At 40.5% G+C, this 18,701-nt stretch overlaps 1 protein-coding gene across 2 annotated transcripts; it reads right to left on the bottom strand.

Annotated features, from left to right (window-relative positions):
• LOC123047620 (putative disease resistance protein RGA1) lies at positions 1-6,163 on the bottom strand. Of its 2 annotated transcripts, XM_044471209.1 has the most exons (5): positions 5,931-6,163; positions 1,826-5,087; positions 1,512-1,710; positions 813-1,253; positions 1-319 (listed from the first exon to the last, which is right to left on the bottom strand). In XM_044471209.1, the coding sequence occupies exons 2-3, from the start codon at positions 5,065-5,067 to the stop codon at positions 1,695-1,697; spliced, it is 3,258 nt and encodes a 1,085-aa protein (XP_044327144.1). In that variant the 5' UTR covers positions 5,068-5,087; positions 5,931-6,163; the 3' UTR covers positions 1-319; positions 813-1,253; positions 1,512-1,694. The 2 variants fall into 2 exon arrangements, with proteins under 2 accessions (XP_044327144.1, XP_044327143.1); XM_044471208.1 differs by having other exon boundaries at positions 2-319; positions 1,512-5,087.
• Between the last annotated feature and the right edge of the window lie 12,538 nt (positions 6,164-18,701).

Here is an 18,701-nt window from a genome sequence, read left to right as displayed (position 1 = left end):
CCCTACCATATTCCAAATCCTACTCCTAATTGTTAATCTCTTGTGCCCCAGACCTGGCACTCCAGTGGTACTGTTGACCCACATAATGAACTCTCTGTCGTTTCATAAGTTACAACAAGTTTACTCCCATTGTGCAAATTGCAAACTCATAGTTAGCAGCAGAAATATGGATTGCAGAAGGAATTATTGATGAATCTTTTTCAGAACAAGGAGAGAAGTGGGCACAGATAAATGGATAAAGACGTCGAGACGAATGCATGGCGTCTTGCTGTCCTCAGGTCTTCCACCTTCCATGTAATGCAGCTACCGGATATAATCCCTTGAAGAACAAAACATGGTCAGTAGAGAAAATTTGGCAACGAAACGAGAGTTTCAACTTAAGACATGCAGCATGGTAGCATTCATACATCTACAGGTCAGCAATTTTTTTCAGAAATGTCATCTATATGGAATTACTGCAAACATCAAACGTTTCTTTCAGGAAATATTAAGAGATCAAAGTTCTGTGTCGTCAATAAGTCAAGAGTGTTTTTTAGTTTCTGTGTGCATCTCAGCTATGCAGAGGCTGGGTGTCGCTCATCATGATTTGTATCCACTTAATGCTACACTTTGTGTCAACAAAAATGCCTTATATCGAAAAAAATAAGTCAGAGTACATGTAAGTGTCATCAATAAGTCCAACATACTTTAATGATAATGATTTAAATTGGATTTTTACTATTATATGATGCATTAGTTATTTCTAGTATATAAGGAATTCCGAACTAAGGCAAAGTAAAAGTTGGACAGGATACAAGTGTTAGCACAAATACCTTAGGCGACCTCTACACCAGATCTTCTTCACTCCTTTCAGTTTTGGACAATTGCGTATCAGCACCTTCTTTATTTTTGCAACTGCCTTAGCTCCACCAAAAATGCCTTAGCACCTTCTTTATGTTAGCATTCATACATCTACAGGTTAGCAAGTTTTTCCAAAAATGCCATCCATAGGGAATTACTGCAAACATCAAACTTTTCTTTCGGGAAATATTAAGAGATCAAAGTTTTGTGCCATCAATAACTGAGAGTGTTTTTCAGTTTCATTTTGTCATCAATAGAGACGATGAGATGTAACACACGACGTTTGGTTGTCCTCAGGTCTCCTGGCTTCCAAGTAAGTAGTGCTGCACCAAGTCTCGCCATCCCCGGGTCTTCCAACTTCCAAGCAATGCAGCCATGGGTTTGAGCTCGCTTGTCATTTAGTAGAACTCATCCTTCAAGAAAAACAATACATGGTCGGTAAAGCAAATTTGGGGGAAAAATATAGTGTTCGACTAAACCCACACATCATCTAGCGAGTTTTCTCAAAATGTCACTTATGTTGAATCGGAACTAACAAGCAGAAACGAGACATACAATACACGAAAGGTGTCATCAACAAGCAAGTCCAGCATGATTTAAGTTGGATTTTACCAGTATATAACATGAATTTTGAACAAATGCAGAGTAAAAGCTGAGGGGGCAACACGTACCTTTGCTGCACCTTCTCATGATCCCTGATACTCCCTTTAAATTTGGACACTCACATATCCACACTGACTTTATTTTCTCAACTGCCTTTGCTCCACCGATTGAAACTAGGTCTGGACAATGCCGAATCTCCAACAACTCAAGTGATGTAAGATTACAGCGCCAAATGTCGCCTGGAATGCATCTTATACCCTGGCATCCCTTCATCATCAGTGAGACGAGGGACGTTAGATTTGTAAGGCAGCTGGGAACAGATGAAAACATATCCCCACAATAATGCAAGCTGAGCTTTTGCAGAGACGATGGCAACACCAACCTCCTTTGCCAGTTGAGACTTCTGCAATTGTCAATCTGCAGATCTTTCAGATAAGGAAAACTCCCAAAGCTTTCACCTGGCAGGGACGGTAACTCCTCACAAAATCTGATTGCAATTTCCTCAATAGCAGGTAGATATTCTTGTGTTAGGAGGTCATCAAGGGTTGACAATTTATCACAATGTGAAATACTTAGGACACTAAGGGACGAGAATGCTCTAATGCTGCCAGTGCCCGTACAAAGGGAAAGGTTAGTGGAGCCTCCAATAGATGTAAGAGAGCGGCACAGAATGTGCAACTCCCGTAGAGCTGGAAGACTCCACATCTGTAGTTGGATGGACATGACAAACTCACTTGATAGATCAAAGTAGGTGAGGGAGCAGCATTCAATGCTGTAAAAGAGAGCAGAACGAGACAGTCTGAGCTTCTTAAGGGATGGCGATACCAATCTTCGGGAGCGGATTTTTGGACAAGAGAAAATGTTCAGTTCTTCAAGAAAATGAAAATCCCCAAACATTTCCGTTGGTATTGATTCTAACCTCTTGCAACCTCCAATTGTTATTTTCTTCACGGCTGGTACATACTTTGGTAGTAGAAAATGTTCGAGAGTTGATAAATTTCGGCACCCATAAATGGCTAGATCTGTCAGGGATAGGAACATACCGACACTATCATTATTGTTGTGAACTAGCACTGCAGGTATCACATTTAAGCCTATAATCTGTGAGATCATGCACAACGATATGTTCTTGAGTCCAACACAGTCCGTAAAAGTAAGTGATTCTAAGCTTGGTAAGTTTTGCGGGCGAAACCAGCTTGGGAGCGAGACACCGGCATAATTCTGGAGGAGCAGAGACTTGAGACTGATAGGAGGTTGCAGAGATTGAAGCACATCTATCTCATTGTCCTGGATGATTTGAGACTGATGAAGCATGTCTATCTCATTGTCCTGCATGGACTGAGACTCGGGATAGCCTAAAAACCGTGGCGAAATTGGTAACCCATCTGATTCGAATTTCAGTTTCAACTCGTCAAGGTCTTTCTTATTCTTCAGTTTTGATTCTGCTGCATCATCCTTAGTTAGCATGCCAACATGAGTGATCTCCAAGCCACGAAACTGGTTCAGATTCTTCATTAACCTAACTATTCTTTGTCCCTGCCCATCTGCTGCATTAACACGCATGCGGCACCCAGGATAATATGGTAATCCATCCAATACAAATTTCTGTAAGTTGATCAACTTACCAAAGTCACTAGGCAGACTTTCTAGCTTGCATTTCTTGGCATAGAAAATCTGCAGATTATATAGCCAACAGAAAGTTGAAGGAATCCTCTTCAAAGCACAATCTCTGGAGATTTCTAGGTACCGAAGATGCTTCAAGTTGCCAATACTACCTGGTAACTCATCTGTGGAGGCACAAGAAATCACACGCATACGCAAAAGTTTAGTACACCAGTGGCCCATTACAAATCCTGCTTCTTTCCCTAAACTCTTCTTGCAAATTAGGGTACGCAACTTTGTGTACCTGCACAGTCTCAACAAGTTGGAACCATCAAAGTCACTGCTAGGGAGTACGTACAGATGACAAACATCCTGTGGGACTTTATCAAAGCAACTATCATTTCTTAAGATGCAGCAGTCGTGCTCTGAAACTTTTTGTGCCAGGTCATGCAATAGGTCAGGGATTACGTATCCACCAGGAACCATTTGAAAGAAGGACCGTGTTACAAGGTCTTCAAAATACTGACAGCCAATATCTTGAATCGGAACACCACCTTGAGATTCCACAAAGCCTTCCGCTACCCAAACTTCAGCTAAGCGTGCCTTCTGGAATTTGTAATCTTTCGGGTACACAGAACAGAATGCGAAGCATCGCTTCAAATAGAATGGTAAATGCATGTAGCTCAACTTAAGGGCAGGAAAAATGTCGGCCTCCCCTTGTCTCAACTCCCACAGTTCACTCTCAAGTATGGAATTCCAATGGGATGCCTGAAGATCCATGCATAACACGCATCCCAGAGTTCTGGCGGCCAAAGGAGAACCCTTCAATTTAGGAAGTATACTTCTACCGATGCGCTCTAACTCAGGATCAATCTCAGACCTCCCATCTCCAAACACGCACAATTTGAAAAAATTCCAAAAGGCATCACCTTTTAGACCATCTAAGATAATGGGCTCCATTGTCCGCACTCCCTCAGTAACCTCTGAACATCTAGTAGTGACCAAAATCATGCTTCCCCCTCGGACATTCCTAAAAGGTGCACAAAACCTCTTCCAACACTGCCCGTTTTCCTTCAAGGCATCATCCCGCATATCATCAAGGAATACCAATAACCTTTTATTGCTCACATGCTTAGAAAGGTCACGCTGAAGAGAATCCAAATCATCAGTTGTTGTCTCCTCCCCGGTACAGAGTTGTATGGCCTTTTTAGTTAACCTCTTCACATCAAAGCCATCTGAGACATGAATCCAAATGATCCGAGGCTTCCCCGTTTGATTGAACCATATACGTCGGGCCAAAGTAGTCTTTCCAACACCACCAGTTCCTTGTATTACCAAAACAGGAAGGCTCGATATTCTTCTTAACCCGTTACTGAATTGGTTGTTTGCTGATGCGGTTGTTGATGCATTGGCCAAACTCGTTGCTCTCTTGCATTTTGAATTTGTGGAAAATCCCATCACCTGCGCTAGCTCCTTGTAATAACAAAACAATAGGCCTTCATATGGCAAAGAGCCGGTCTTTGGCTTGACTAATCTGTCAACCTGTTCTGTAGCTTCAGCAAGCCCCGCGATCTCCAGCTGACTCGAAAGAATACTCAATCTTGATTGGACATGACTCAGCTTGCCGAAGCTGGCTTGGACGACATCATCGATGAACTCAAAGGGAGGAGGAGGAGGAGAATGGGTTGCATTGCCCTCAACTTGCGCCTTCACCTCGTACCATTTGGCCTCATCAAGAAGGTCCTCGACCTCATAGACTGTATCCTTGAGTACTGGAAGGAGCTTCTCCACACGGGTGTCATGGCTTCTCCGCTCTGCTTGGTCAATGAGGTCATACATTGCAGGAAGAGCATCCCTGAGACGTTGTAGGCCACCCTGTAAGCGCAACACATGCTCCTGGAGAGTTTCCTGCTGTGAGCCACTCAAGCCAGAGTGCAGAGATGGAATGGCAGATCTGGTCCACTGGAACAAATTGACACAATCATCGACAGCACTGATTATCCCAGTGGCAGATAGGCTCATGGTGACTGGATGTTGTCGTCCTGCGAGCAAGCAAATTAGCAGTAGACACAATTTAGCATTTGGATATATAGACGCGGCGAGCTAGCAATAATTATGTTATGGAAGTAAATTTTGCAGCAGTCTATGTATAGAACAAGTCATTAATTGAGCAAACTGTTTTCTGTATTTGCCCAGCAGATATGTTGGCCGCAAAGTTAATTAGAGGAAGACAAGGAATGGGCATCAGGTGCAAACAAAGCTGTGAATAATTCATTCCAATATGTCTCTGCAATTACTAACAGAGGTATGTGTTTTTATTCGAGTACCAAACAAATTAAGCTGTGTATGAAATTGATTGAAGCAGTTTTTGGGGAAACAGTAACATCCACATCCACATCCAAATCCAATCATGCCTGGTTGATGTGAGTGTGAGGTAATTCCATACACGTTTTTCTGGTATTATTATTATTGTTTGTGTAGTTTTTCCCTTGTGCTATACAGTTTAATTAATTACTGTAGTAGGTAAAACTGCTGCTTCTTTGGTCCATTCTTCAGGTAAAGCTTCTAGTTCTAGATAAGATAAATAAAAATACAGAAGGGTTGGATTTCAATCCAAAGCGAAAACACCAGTCGCAATCTTTCCTTATTTCTTTCTTTTATGGAGGGTGCAAATGGTAAACTAATCGAAATCTTTGTTTAAGGCTCTAGAGTCTAGAGATACTAAAGTAAAATTTGTGTCTTGCAAGCGGAAAATGGCAGTATACCCTTAAGTGTATGCGAGGAGAGGAGAGGAGAGCATCGATAAATCAAGGACGCGGATGCGCTGAAAGAAAGAAAGAAAGGAAGGAAGGAATCCAGGCAAGGGTGGGTGGAGGGGCGCTCACCCTGGCCCAGATCTCCGGTACGTGTCTTGCCGCTGGCGAGCGCCGTCAGGTCAGGTCAGACGCGCAGCCCTGGCGGGAGGAGAGAGACGGCCGGTACGTGTGTTGCCGCGGCCGCCGACGAGCGCCGTCAGGGAGGATCTGTGGATGTGGATGTGGATGTGGATAGGATGGGAGGGGGAGTGAAGTGAAGCTTATTCGCGGGGAAGGAGTGACGTCCACCATGGAACGGGAGGGGGAGGTGTGCATTTTTTTCTTTTCTTTTCTTAGATGTTCTTTTTAGACGATCCCATGTATTTTTCACCATGATGGCATCCTAACCACTAGTCTACATCAACCGCCGAGTTTTGGTTGCCGCAAGAAAACCGCAAACATGTCTTGTCTCCGTGCACGGGGATAGTTTTTTGCCCGTCTCCTAAACTCGTCGGGTTTTCTGAACCCGTGGAGAACCCATCCCTGCGAGAGCAGCCAGCGAGAACAACAACTTTTGAAAAAGGTAGGAGCATATTTCAGCAATAACATCAGCAAAATTCAGCATATTTAAGCAGTAAAACATGAGATAAAATAGTAGACTGGGCCGATCGTGTAGTCGAGGTGGGCGTTCGGCTGGATCAGTGGAGTGAATCGGTGGAAAATCAGTGGATGGTAGGTATTTTGGTCAATAATGGCGGGTTTCGGGTTTGGGTACTGCTGAAATGGGTTCGAACCCACGAAACATGCTAGATTTTTTATTTTACCCAAAAACAGCTTCGCGGGTTAGAAAAACGTGGATGACATTTTTTAAGATGGCATTTTTATTATTAAGAGTTGACATTTTTATTTTAATAGATATTTTTTATCATTGAGAGAAGGCATTTTTATTATTAAGAGATGTTATTTTTCTTATAAAACATTGCATTTTTTGTTATTAAGAGGTGGCGTTTTGTTTTTATGACATTTTTGTTTATTTAGAGATAGCATTTTTTCCTTTAATTTGTGTTCACATGACAACTCAAATTGTAGGACCATGGCAAGTTTAAATATATGTTTTAACATCCATGCACTAGTAGAAAAAGGGGTATTTGTCCCGGTTCATAAGTGCCTTTAGTCCCGGTTCTGGAACCGGGACTAAAGGCCGTCCACGTGGAATTTTTATGATTTTTTTTGAAAATTTTCTTTTTAAATTTTTTTTGAAGTTTTTTTTTGAAATTTTTTTATTTTCAAATTTCTGAATTATTTTAACCTCTAATCTCTAATCACCCTCATCACTGCTTAATTTAACCTCTAGTCTCTAATCACCCCTCATCATTCCAAATCATCTAACTTCCAGGACGGTCACCCATCTCACTACTCCAGCCTGAGCACACTTAAATTCCGGGTTCTATTCTACCTCGTTTCCAAGTCTACACTTGTTGTTTTCCTGACAATAGTAAGATGTCAAGCCTATTAACCCTCAGGAATTTAGCTTGAGCATGAAGTCACACATTTCATTGTTTGAGTTTGAAATTATTGTTCTAAAAAACAATAATTATTTAGTAACACTAATATTTCTTGAATAAGTAGTTTGACCACAGTTTGACCAAATTTGACCAAAATTCAAAAACACTGAAATAATTATTTAGTAACACTAATGTTTTTAAATAAGTAGTTTGACCATTGTTTGACCATAGTTTGACCAGATTTGACCAAAATTCAAAAAACTGAAATAATTATTTAGTAACGCTAATATTCTTGAATAATTATTTAGTAACACTAATACTTCTTGAATAAGTAGTTTGACCATAGTTTGACCAGATTTAACAAAAATTTAAAAAAAACTGAAATTTGAGCATAACTTTTTTTCCTTTTAGAATGTGAGGATTCTAAAAATTTGCAAACAGGCCATAGGCTGTCAAAATCGGATGCGGATTTTCGTGCTGAACATTTTGATATATTATACGTTTTTTTCTGACATAGTATGCAAAAGTTATAGCCGTTTTACATTTTCCCTACACTTTTCGCAAAACATGTCCAAATTTAAGTTTTTAAATTTTCCTAACTAGTAGATGTAGTAACATAACTACATCTCGAAGGATTTTAATTTTTGAATTTTTATCATTTTCTTTTTCTTTTTGCAAAACTGAAAAGGCGATCCACCGAGGGGGGGGGGGTACAGTTTGAAAATGGGACCTTTAGTACCGGTTCGTGCCACGAACCGGTACTAATGCTTCAAACCCCATTAGTACCGGTTCGTGGCACGAACCGGTACTAAAGGTCTAACCTTTAGTACCAGTTCGTGGCACCAACCGGGACTAAAGGTCCCATTTGAACCGGGACTAATGCCTTTGCCGCATGAACCGGGACCAATGCTCACATTAGTCCCGGTTCATGACTGAACCGGGACTAATGGGCTAACCTGGCCTGGACCAAAGCCCTGTTTTCTACTAGTGACGGTTAATTTCTGATATCAGAGGAAGGCATTTTCATAAATTCAGAGCATGACTTTAAAAAAAAATAGGCTTTCTATGTGTTTTTATAAGAAAATGGTTTTTTTCTGGGGTTGATGGTGTTTTTCAATATGAAAAAGTTAACCGGCCCTTTCTGAGTCAGTGAGGGCTACCACCTAGTGGACAATCGAAACAATCATTGGAAGCTTCCCTCCCCCAGCGAATGAATCCTTCGACGTGGGGGGGGGGGGGGGGGGAGGGTGCTTCGGGAGCAACTAGTTGAAGAGCGCTCCTTCGGGAGCCTCCCAACGATCACTTGGGGATGGGATGAGCGTGCGCCACTTGACGCGCTCTCAGCCGACACCACGTGTCGCGCTCTAGGCGCTCTCTCCGGATTTGGTTTTTTATTTATTTTCGCACACATTTTTGGCTTTTTAAATGTTTTTTTGGTTTTATTTCACCAGTCTTCCTTAGCTTTTGGACAAAAGAATTGCACAAAAACAATCTTTTTTTTCTTTCGCGAGAGGCACGGTTGTGCTTTCGCGAGAAGCACGACCGTGCCTCTTGGAAAAAGGAAAAAAAAGAGTTTTCTGTTTTTTTTCTTCTGCAAGAGGCACAATTTTTCTTCCGTGAGAGGCACGACCATGCCTCTCGGAAACGGTAAAAAACGTGTTTTCTATTTTTTTTCGCAAGAGGCACGGTTGTGCTTTCGCGTGAGGCACGGTCGTGCTTCTCATAAATTAAAAAAACATTTTTTTTCTTCTGCGAGAGGCACGGTTTTGCTTTTGATTGAGACACAGTGGTGCTTTTGCGAGAGGCACGGCCGCGCTTCTCGGAAACGAAAAAAAATACACAATTTCTATTTTTTTTGCTCCAGCGAGAGGCACGGTTTTGCTTTCGCGAGAGATACTGTTGTGCTTTCGCGGGAGGCACGGCCATGCCTCTTGGGAACGAAAAAAGGCGCATTTTTTGTTTTTTTCTTTTCCGTGGGAGGCATGATTTTGCTTTTGTGAGAGGCACGGCCGTGCCTCTTTCGGAAAGGGGAAAAACGTGCTCCTGGTTTGGTTTTTCCGTCTGATTTTTTTCGTGGAAAAAAGTTCGTCAAAACCTATCAACATGGGATCTAGTATTGAAGATATCGACGCGAGGAATCCAATGGTGAAAATAATTCAAGATTTGGACGCGCAGTTTAAGAGGTAAACCGTTTTGAATAAAGTGATGTACGAAAAAAGAGAAAACTCTTAGTTTGCGATAAGTGACGCGGATGCAATGCGCGCCATTTATCCCAACCTAAGAAGGTGAAAGTGATCTTTGAAAGAAGTACTCCATAATTAGTGATTTCTGGATGCTCCCGAGCGCGCCAGATATTAGGTGTCCATTAACATATAAAAAAACAAACCACCAAAACATTCCCGAGTGATCCTCATAAACTTTTTCACGAGGTTTGAGCTCAGTTTGAGTGTTCAAACAATTCAAAAGTTGTTGGAATTGAATGAAAGCAAAAAAATTAGGCTAATAATAACATAAATAATAAAAAGAAAATAGGAAAACAACAACCCTTGCTTTCCTTTTTCTGTAGGGCTAATAAGGGAATTATGAGGACTTTGAAGAAATGCACCTTACATTCTGAAATTTTATCAAAAAAGAAATACATCTAATATAAAGGAATGGAGGGAGTATGTTTTAACATCCATGGTTAATTTCTGATATCAGAGGATGACATTTTCATAAATTCACAGCACGACTTTTTTCAAAAAGTTTAGGTTTTCTATGTGTTTTTATAAGAAAATGGTTTTTTCTGGGGTTGATGGTGTTTTTTAATATGAAAAAGATAACTGGCCCTTTTTGGGTCAGTCAGGGCTGCCACCCGGCGGACAATCGAAACAATCATTGGAAGCTTCCCTCCCCCCAGCGAATGAATCCTTCGATGTGTGTGTGTTTGGGGGGGGGGGGGGGGGTGCTTCGGGAGCAACTAGTTGACGAGCGCTCCTTCGGAAGCCTCCCAACGATCACTTGGGGGTGGAATGAGAGTGCGTCACTTGACACGCTCTCGGCCGACGCCACGTGCCGCATTCTAGGCGCTCTCTTCAAATTTGTTTTTTTATTCTTTTGCATGCGTTTTCGGCTTTTTAAATGGTTATTTCGGTTTTATATGACTTTTTGATTTTTCACCACTCTTCCTTAGCTTTTGGACAACAAAAATTGCGCAAAACAAACTTTTTTCTTTCGCGAGAGGCACGACCGTGCCTCTTGGAAAAGGAAAAAAAATGTGTTTTATGTTTTTTTTCTTCCGCCAGAGGCACAGTTTTGCTTCCGTGAGACGCACGGCCATGCCTCTCGAAAACAGTAAAAACACGTGTTTTCTGTTTTTTTTCTTTCGCAAGAGGCGCGGTTGTGCTTTCGTGAGAGGCACGGCCGTGCTTCTCAGAAATTAAAAAAACAATTTTTTCTTCCGCGAGAGTCACGGTTTTGCTTAAGCTTGAGACACGGTTGTGCTTTCGCGAGAGGCATGACCGCGCCTCTCGGAAATGAAAAAACACATTTTCTATTTTTTTTGCTCCCGCGAGAGGCATGGTTTTGCTTCCGCGAGAGATACAGTTGTGCTTTCGCGGGAGGCACGGACATGCCTCTTAGAAACGAAAAAAGCCGCGTTTTTTGTTTTTTTCCTTTTCGTGGGAGACATGATTTTGCTTCTGTGAGAGGCACGGCTGTGCTTTCGCGAGAGGCACGGCCATGCCTCTTTCGAAAAAGGGAAAAAACGTGCTCCTAGTTTGGTTTTGCGTCCGACTTTTTTCATGAATTTTTTTTTGTCAAAACCTATCAACATGGGATCTAGTATTGAAGATATCGACGCGAGAAATCCAATGGTTAAAATGGTTCATGATTTGGACACACAGTTTAAGAGGTAAAACGTTTGAATAAAGTGATGTATGAAAAAAGAGAAAACTCCCAGTTTGCGATAACTGACGCGCATGCAATGCGCGTCATTATCCCAACCTGAGAAGGTGAAAGTGATCTTTAAAAGAAGTACTCCATAATTAGTGATTTCGGGGTGTTCCCGAGTGCATGACCAGATATTAGGTGTCCATCAACATATAAAAAAACAAACCATCAAAACATAAAAAAAATACCTTTCCCGAGTAAACCTCATAAACTTTTTCACGAGGTTGGTGCTCAGTTGAGTATTCAAACAATTCAAAAGTTGTTTGAATTGAATGAAAGCAAAAAATTTAGGCCAATAAAAACAGAAATAATAAAAAGAAAATAGGAAAACAACAGCCCTTGCTTGTTGGGCCAAGCCCAGCCCACTAGCGTGGCATCTCCTGGAAACACCTTCGTGCCATGGCCTGCCGTGCCCATATGTCCGGCATTAAGCGAGACGGTGGAAACCCTCACTGAGGGTGGCGCTAGTTGGGCCGCCTAGGCGCGCAGGAATAACATCCTCATTTTTATTTTGTTTTTTCCATGTTTTTTGCTTTATTATTTTTACTTTTGTTTATACTTCTAAATATTCAAAATAAAATATAATGCAAAAATCACTCTACATTAAACAATTGAAAAATATTGATCAAGCATTTGAAAAACGTTAAATATGTATAGGAAAAATGTTTATCATGTATATGAATAATGTGTACAAAATATGTGTATAAAACAATTTGATCATGTATTTAAAAAATTTAGTCAAGAATTTAAAAAATTGTTGAACAAATGTTTGCAAAATGTTGAACAAGTGGTTGCAAAATATTAGTCAAGCATATGGAAAAAGCTAATTGTTTATAGAAAAAATGTGGACCATGTATTAAAAAAATGATGAAAAAAGTGATCATCTATTTAAAAATGTTAATCAAGCATTTGAATAATATTGAACAAGTATATACAAAATGTTAAATGTGTAAAGAAACAATATTAACCATATATGAAAAATGATGGATTTTTTATCATATATAAAATTGTTAACCAAGCATTTACAAAATGTTAAATGTGTTCAGCAAAAACGTTGCATACGTGTTAAAAAAATATTAATATTGCATTTAGAAAATGTTAACCAAGCGTTTGAAAAATGTTAAATGTGCATAGAAAAAAGTTTACCATGTATTAAAATTTTATTCTTATATTTAGTTTTTGGATCAAGCATTTAAATTTTTTTGAACACATGTAAATTAAAAATGTTGACCATGTATTAATTTTTTAATCAAGCATTTAAAAATGTTAAAAATATGTATTAAAAATGTTGACCATGTATTTAAAAATGTTAAATTGGTATCAGGAAAATGTCAAACATGTATTAGAAAAATGTTGCCAACATATACAAAAATTGTAGAAGGAAACCAAAAGAAACAAAGAGTACTCAAACTAAAACTGAAATAAGGGAGAAGAAATAAAAAACCAAGGCAAAGAAATAAAACAAACAAAATGATGAAAAAGAAGGAAGAAAGAAACAAAACCAAAGAAAAGGAAAAAAAAGAAAACCCCAGTGAAAGCCAAGAAAGTAATAAAAAAAAGAAAACAACAAAAAACAAAGAAAAGAACAAACCAATGAAAATAGAGAAAAACCGGTGATAAAACAAAACAAAAAAACCTGAAAAAACGTAGAACAAACAGTGAAAGCACGACTCGTTTCGACTTAAGGAGGGCCGACCTACTAGTTCATCATGAACGTGATTCCAACGCAGTGGCTAGCTGCCCTCACAATCAACTTGGCGTTGTCTTTTCTTTCTCTTCCTATTTCTTTTAGGGTAGTGCCTGGCGTTGGAGGTAGCGGCCATGGCAAATAATACCAGAAAGAGAAATAGAGAACCTGAAGGAAAATGGGGGGTTCACGTTGTTGAGAGTGGGCCCGCGCGAGATGCGTCATGGTCATGTGGATTAAATTTGATCCCACGAACCAGCCCAAAGTTCGGCGAGCGCACCGGTCATAAATGTTTTCCTTTCTTTTAAGGGTCTGCTCTTGGGCTGGCCCGTAACTGTAGCGTTCGATGCAAGAGATGGTTTCCTAATCTTTTGCTTCCGTCCTTGGTTGATATTTTGAGCGTTTCTTCGCATGGTGATAACCCACAAGTATAGGGGATCGAAACAGCTTTTGAGGGTAGAGTATTTAACCCAAATTTATTGATTCGACACAAGGGGAGCCAAAGAATATTCTTGAGTATTAGCAGTTGAGTTGTCAATTCAACCACACTTGGATAACTTAGTATCTGCAGCAAAGTGTTTAGTAGCAAAAGTGGTATGATAATAGTAGTAGAGGTAGCAAAAGTAAAGATAAATGTTTTTGGGGTTTTGTAGTAGTTGTAACAGTAGCAACGGAAAAGTAAATAAGCGAAGAACAATATGTGAAAAGCTCGTAGGCATTGGATCAGTGATGGATAATTATGCCGGATGCGATTCCTCATGCAATAGTTATAACATAGGGTGATATAGAACTAGCTCCAGTTTGTCAATGTAATGTAGGCATGTATTCCGTAAATAGTCATACATGCTTATGGAAAAGAACTTGCATGGCATTTTTTGTCCTACCCTCCCGTGTTCAGCGGGATCCTTACAGAAACTAAGGGATATTAAGGCCTCCTTTTAATAGAGAACCGGAACAAAGCATTAGCACATAGTGAATACATGAACTCCTCAAACTACGGTCATCACTGAGAAGTATCCCGATTATTGTCACTTCGGGGTTGTCGGATCATAACACATAATAGGTGACTATACACTTGCAAGATAGGATCAAGAACACACATATATATTCATGGAAACATAATAGGTTCAGATATGAAATCATGGCATTCGGGTCCTAGTGACAAGCATTAAGCATAGCAAAGTCATAGCAATATCAATCTCAGAACATAGTGGATACTAAGGATCAAACCCTAACAAAACTAACTTAATTACATGGTAAATCTCATCCAACCCATCACCGTCCAGCAAGCCTACGATGGAATTACTCACGCACGGCGGTGAGCATCATGAAATTGGTGATGGAGGATGGTTGATGATGACGACGGCGACGAATCCCCCTCTCCGGTTCCCCGAACGGACTCCAGATCAGCCCTCCCGAGAGAGATTAGGGCTTGGCAGCGGCTCCGTGTCGTGAAACGCGATGAAACTTTCTACTTGATTTGTTTCTCCCCGAGACGGTATATATGGAGTTGAAGTTGAGGTCGGGAGGTGTCCAAGGGGCCCACGAGATAGGAGGGCGTGCCCTAGGGAGGGGGGCGCCCCCCTGTCTCGTGGACAGCCCGTGGGCCCCCTGGGCTTCAGTCTTTCGCCAAAAATTCTTATTAATTCTGAAAAGTGCATCCGTGGATTTCCAGGACATTCCGAGAACTTTTCTTTTCTACACATAAAACAACATCATGGCAGTTCTGCTGAAAACAGCGTCAGTCCGGGTTAGTTTCATTCAAATTATGCAAGTTAGAGTCCAAAACAAGGGCAAAAGTGTTTGGAAAAGTAGATACGTTGGAGAGGTATCACATGGTAATGATCATAGTGGAATGTAGTTTCCGTCCCTGCACTATGCACCATGATTTGTAGATTATCTACGACGAGATCGAGCTCGAGCAGAATTGTCACCGTCCACCATGCCAACGATTGCCGCCATAATAGGCCACCTCCCCAGCTTTCTCTCGCCAGTAGTACCTTTGACAAAAGCCTCAGTTCTGAATTCAAAATTTACAGGTTTATTTTCAGTTTTCATTCTTTCACGGATGTTTTCGGCCCGTATCCGAGGCATTCTGGTGTCAGGCGGTGGTGGCACTCCGGTGTCGTACCCTTTCTGAAGGAGCCGCCTTGGAGCATATGATTTGTCATATGTAGCTTCATCTCTTCGTGTTGGTAGTGCTAGGGGTGGTGTTGCTGCGCTCAGCGCCTACATATCCTGCCCTGTACGTGTGTTGCGGTGGCGTGTGTTTGTACTGGGTGCTTAATGATCGGTGCTTTATATATATAACGGGGTGAAAGCCTTTTTCGGTAATCTAAGACAAGTAATTTGGGACAGAGGGAGTACATTAGAACCGAGTTACAATTGATAACCCGCCTGCTCTTTTGTATTGCAATTTATGGTTGATGTTGCTTTAAAGGAACCAGTGAGGTCAATGTTCTTGAGATTTTGTGGTTGTTGCCAGGGGCGGAGCTAGAAATTTTCGCCAATGGGTTCATTCACTAACTAGTTGTGATTTTTTTAGTGAACTTAGTCCTATTTTGTGACAATTTGCAACGAGATTATATCAGTCAAAGAAAGCACAATGAATATGATATCACTTATCACACATATTTGTCACTTTAAAAAAATAAGAGTGCATAACATACCGATCGGATGAAATTATAAAATCACTTGTTTACATATTATAGATAAAAGTAGTACCAAAATAAACTTCATATTTCAGATCCAACTTCTCATCTTTCTGAAAACAATGAAGAAAATAACAAGTTAGTTTGGCAAGTTTAAAATAAAAGTGACATCATGTGAAAGAATCATGTAAAGTCACTCACATTTCAGAGCTTCCCTTTTTGATCTTTTATCGCCTTAAAAAGTTCAAACACATCATCATTACTAATGGGAGAAAACATATCTTTCTCCACATAGCAAATTAGACAAACTTATCAGCAATTTTGTTGCGCAACTTTTTCTTGACAACATTCATAGCTGAAAAGCATCTCTCCACGGATGCTGTTGCAACTGGTAATATCAGTACTAACTTTAGAAGATGATAGACCAAGGGAAAAGTAACATGTTTATTTGTCTGCACCATTAACTTCGCAAGATCAGCAATCCTGTCAATTAGCAAACCTTTCATCCGCTCGCACATTATCAATGTAAGTGCACAGTTCAGGACCAAGATCATCCATTTTTTTGAATCAAAATCATCTGGATAAAACTCAGCTAGCTTCACTAAGCTATCCAAGTTAAAAGCAACAAATCCATCGTTTGGGTTGAAAGAAGCCATGTGACCAAGTAATGCAGAATTTACCTCATTGAAACGGTCATCAAACTCTTGAAGTTGCCAGTCAATAACAGAATTAAGACAATCTACTTAGTAATGCTGGAGGTTTGTCTTATTAGTTTTTTGTCTTGGTTTGTGTCGATTGATATATTGCTCCTGCATGTCCGCCTTATCAATGTGATGTTCTTCACAAAATGAATATGCCTTCTGTATCAGTGAGTCCCATCCATTCTCCCTTAGTTCTTGTAGCTCATTCCTTGTGGACTGACACATGACATGGCATTTAGGATGTCTTGATCCTTCTTTTGTAAAGAATGTCAAAGTATTTGCATTTCCTAATATATGCAACATCATGTGCAAATAAAACACAAAATCAAAGGTCTCAAAATATGCTACAAGACCACGCGCCTGACTTTTCTTTTCATTTTTACCTTCTTTCTCCACATATTTCAGAAGAGACATGACTGCAGGGAACAACTTCACTAGACTTGAGAGAGTTCTGTAGTGTGAGCCCCAACGAGTGTCACTAGCTCTCTGAAGAGTTTGATCTTGATTTGACCCTCTGCCAGCTAATCTGCCCACTACCTATGGCTTTTATTACATCCTCTCGATGTTTCTCTCTAATCATGTCCTTTCTTTTGCAAGAAGCTCCAACCACATTAAATAAAATGGAGATCATGTAGAAAAAATCTGAAATATCTTCATGCTTCTTTGCTAAAGCTACAACATCCAACTGGAGTTCGTGAGCAAAACAATGCACATAATAGGCTGACTTATTCTCCTGCAAAATCTTTGCTTTCAAGCCATTGAACTCGCCGCGCATATTGCTAGCCCCGTCATAACATTGTCCTCTGACTTGTTTTATGCTTAAACCAAGATCGGTGAATAATTCTTGAAGTGCGGCCTGAAAACATATTGCCGATGTTTCTTGCACATGTACTACTCCAACTAACCGTTCAATGATAAATCCATGCTTGCTAAGATATCTCAAAACAACTGCCATTTGCTCTTTGTCAGAAACATCAGCAGCTTCATCAATCAACAAACTAAACACATCACCTCCAATTTCTTCAATAATAAAATTCAAACTTATCTGTGCAAAACAATACGGGCATCATTAGAGATTAGTGTAACTTGTAAGACAACAAAAATAGTAGGAAATATAATTTAACGATGATGTTACCTTGGCAAAATAGTTGGCAATTTCCTTCTGAATATCTTCACATACACACTTGCAATTTTGTGGAGCATTCTCAAGAACTACCTTCCGTATATCATCATTTCGATTTGCCAAAGTTTTTACCAACTCTCGAAAGTTTCCCTTATTTTTTAACTCTTCTGTTTCGTCATGGCCTTGGAAAGTCAAGTCTTGATGCAACAAGTATCTAACAGAATCAATTGAAGCATTAAGCCGAATTCGATTTTGCTTTTTTGTAAGATCAGTTTGCTTATCGAGAGCTACCCGAATTGATTGACCTTGATTCATCAAAGCATAACACCGTTTTACTGCTACATTATGAAAGCTGTTAACATTACCTTTACCCTCGTGGGTATCCAACCTACTTTTCTTGTTCCAACCGTTCCAACCATTAATTCCAAATGCATCACTCCCAGCTTGTTTCTCATTATTATCTCTGAAAAGATAACAATACAAACAAAAGGCCTTATGCACCTTGTCGCTATACTCAAGCCAACGACCATAATCTTTAAACCAGTCTGGATTAAATCTTCGTGGAGTACCTCCAATGTCCCTGTGTGGATAAACAAAAGTAGACGGCGGCCTGTAAGGTCCCCTTGTTAAATATGGTCGCCTAATCTCATCTTGCTTCTTAGGATTTCTTGTGTACTCCGAAATTCTCTTCCGATCAGCCGGATCGTAGGGCAATTCATCTAAATTAGTCTCTTTGTGGATAGAAGGCTTTGGGAGACTCTCGCAACGACATTTGATGCAGTTTGCTTACATCTGACGGGTGACCTCGATGTCCCCGCATCATTATCTGGGTCAGGTGATCGACTTCTCTTCTTGAAAAAATATCTTTCCATAGCCTGCATCAATGAAAGTCCATGAAAATAAGAATTAGAAAATTAGGGCAAAAAGCTTCCGTACTAGGCTATTAGATTTAGATTGGGTAGAACGTACAGAGGGAAGAGATGTGGAGGTGATATTACTGCCTCGAATCAGACTGCAGTTGAGCGGAGCGCTTCGACGCTATTTGCCGTCGGGCGTCGGGGTCGAGATGAGGACCGAAGCAACAGCCTAACGAAAACTGGGCGAGACGGCGGAGAGAGAGGCGAGGCGAGTTGGAAAGCGACGAGGCGTGCGGCTGTCGTCCGTGTATTCCTCGTACAGGTATTGATTGATCTTTTTTTTAAAGATGTCGTACATGTATTGATCTAGTACTAGTAACGAAGATGCCTGGGCTTTTGGGCTTTTT

The sequence above is a fragment of the Triticum aestivum genome, chromosome 2B (genome assembly GCF_018294505.1).
Source record: "Triticum aestivum cultivar Chinese Spring chromosome 2B, IWGSC CS RefSeq v2.1, whole genome shotgun sequence".
Lineage (NCBI taxonomy): Eukaryota > Viridiplantae > Streptophyta > Magnoliopsida > Poales > Poaceae > Triticum > Triticum aestivum.
Note: the sequence above shows the minus strand (reverse complement) of the source record. Positions and strands in the feature narration are given on the sequence as shown.

Coding starts and splice junctions, on each gene's coding strand:
- LOC123047620 (XM_044471208.1), bottom strand. CDS start 5,067: ATGAGCCTATCTGCCACTGGGATAATCAGTGCTGTCGATGATTGTGTC.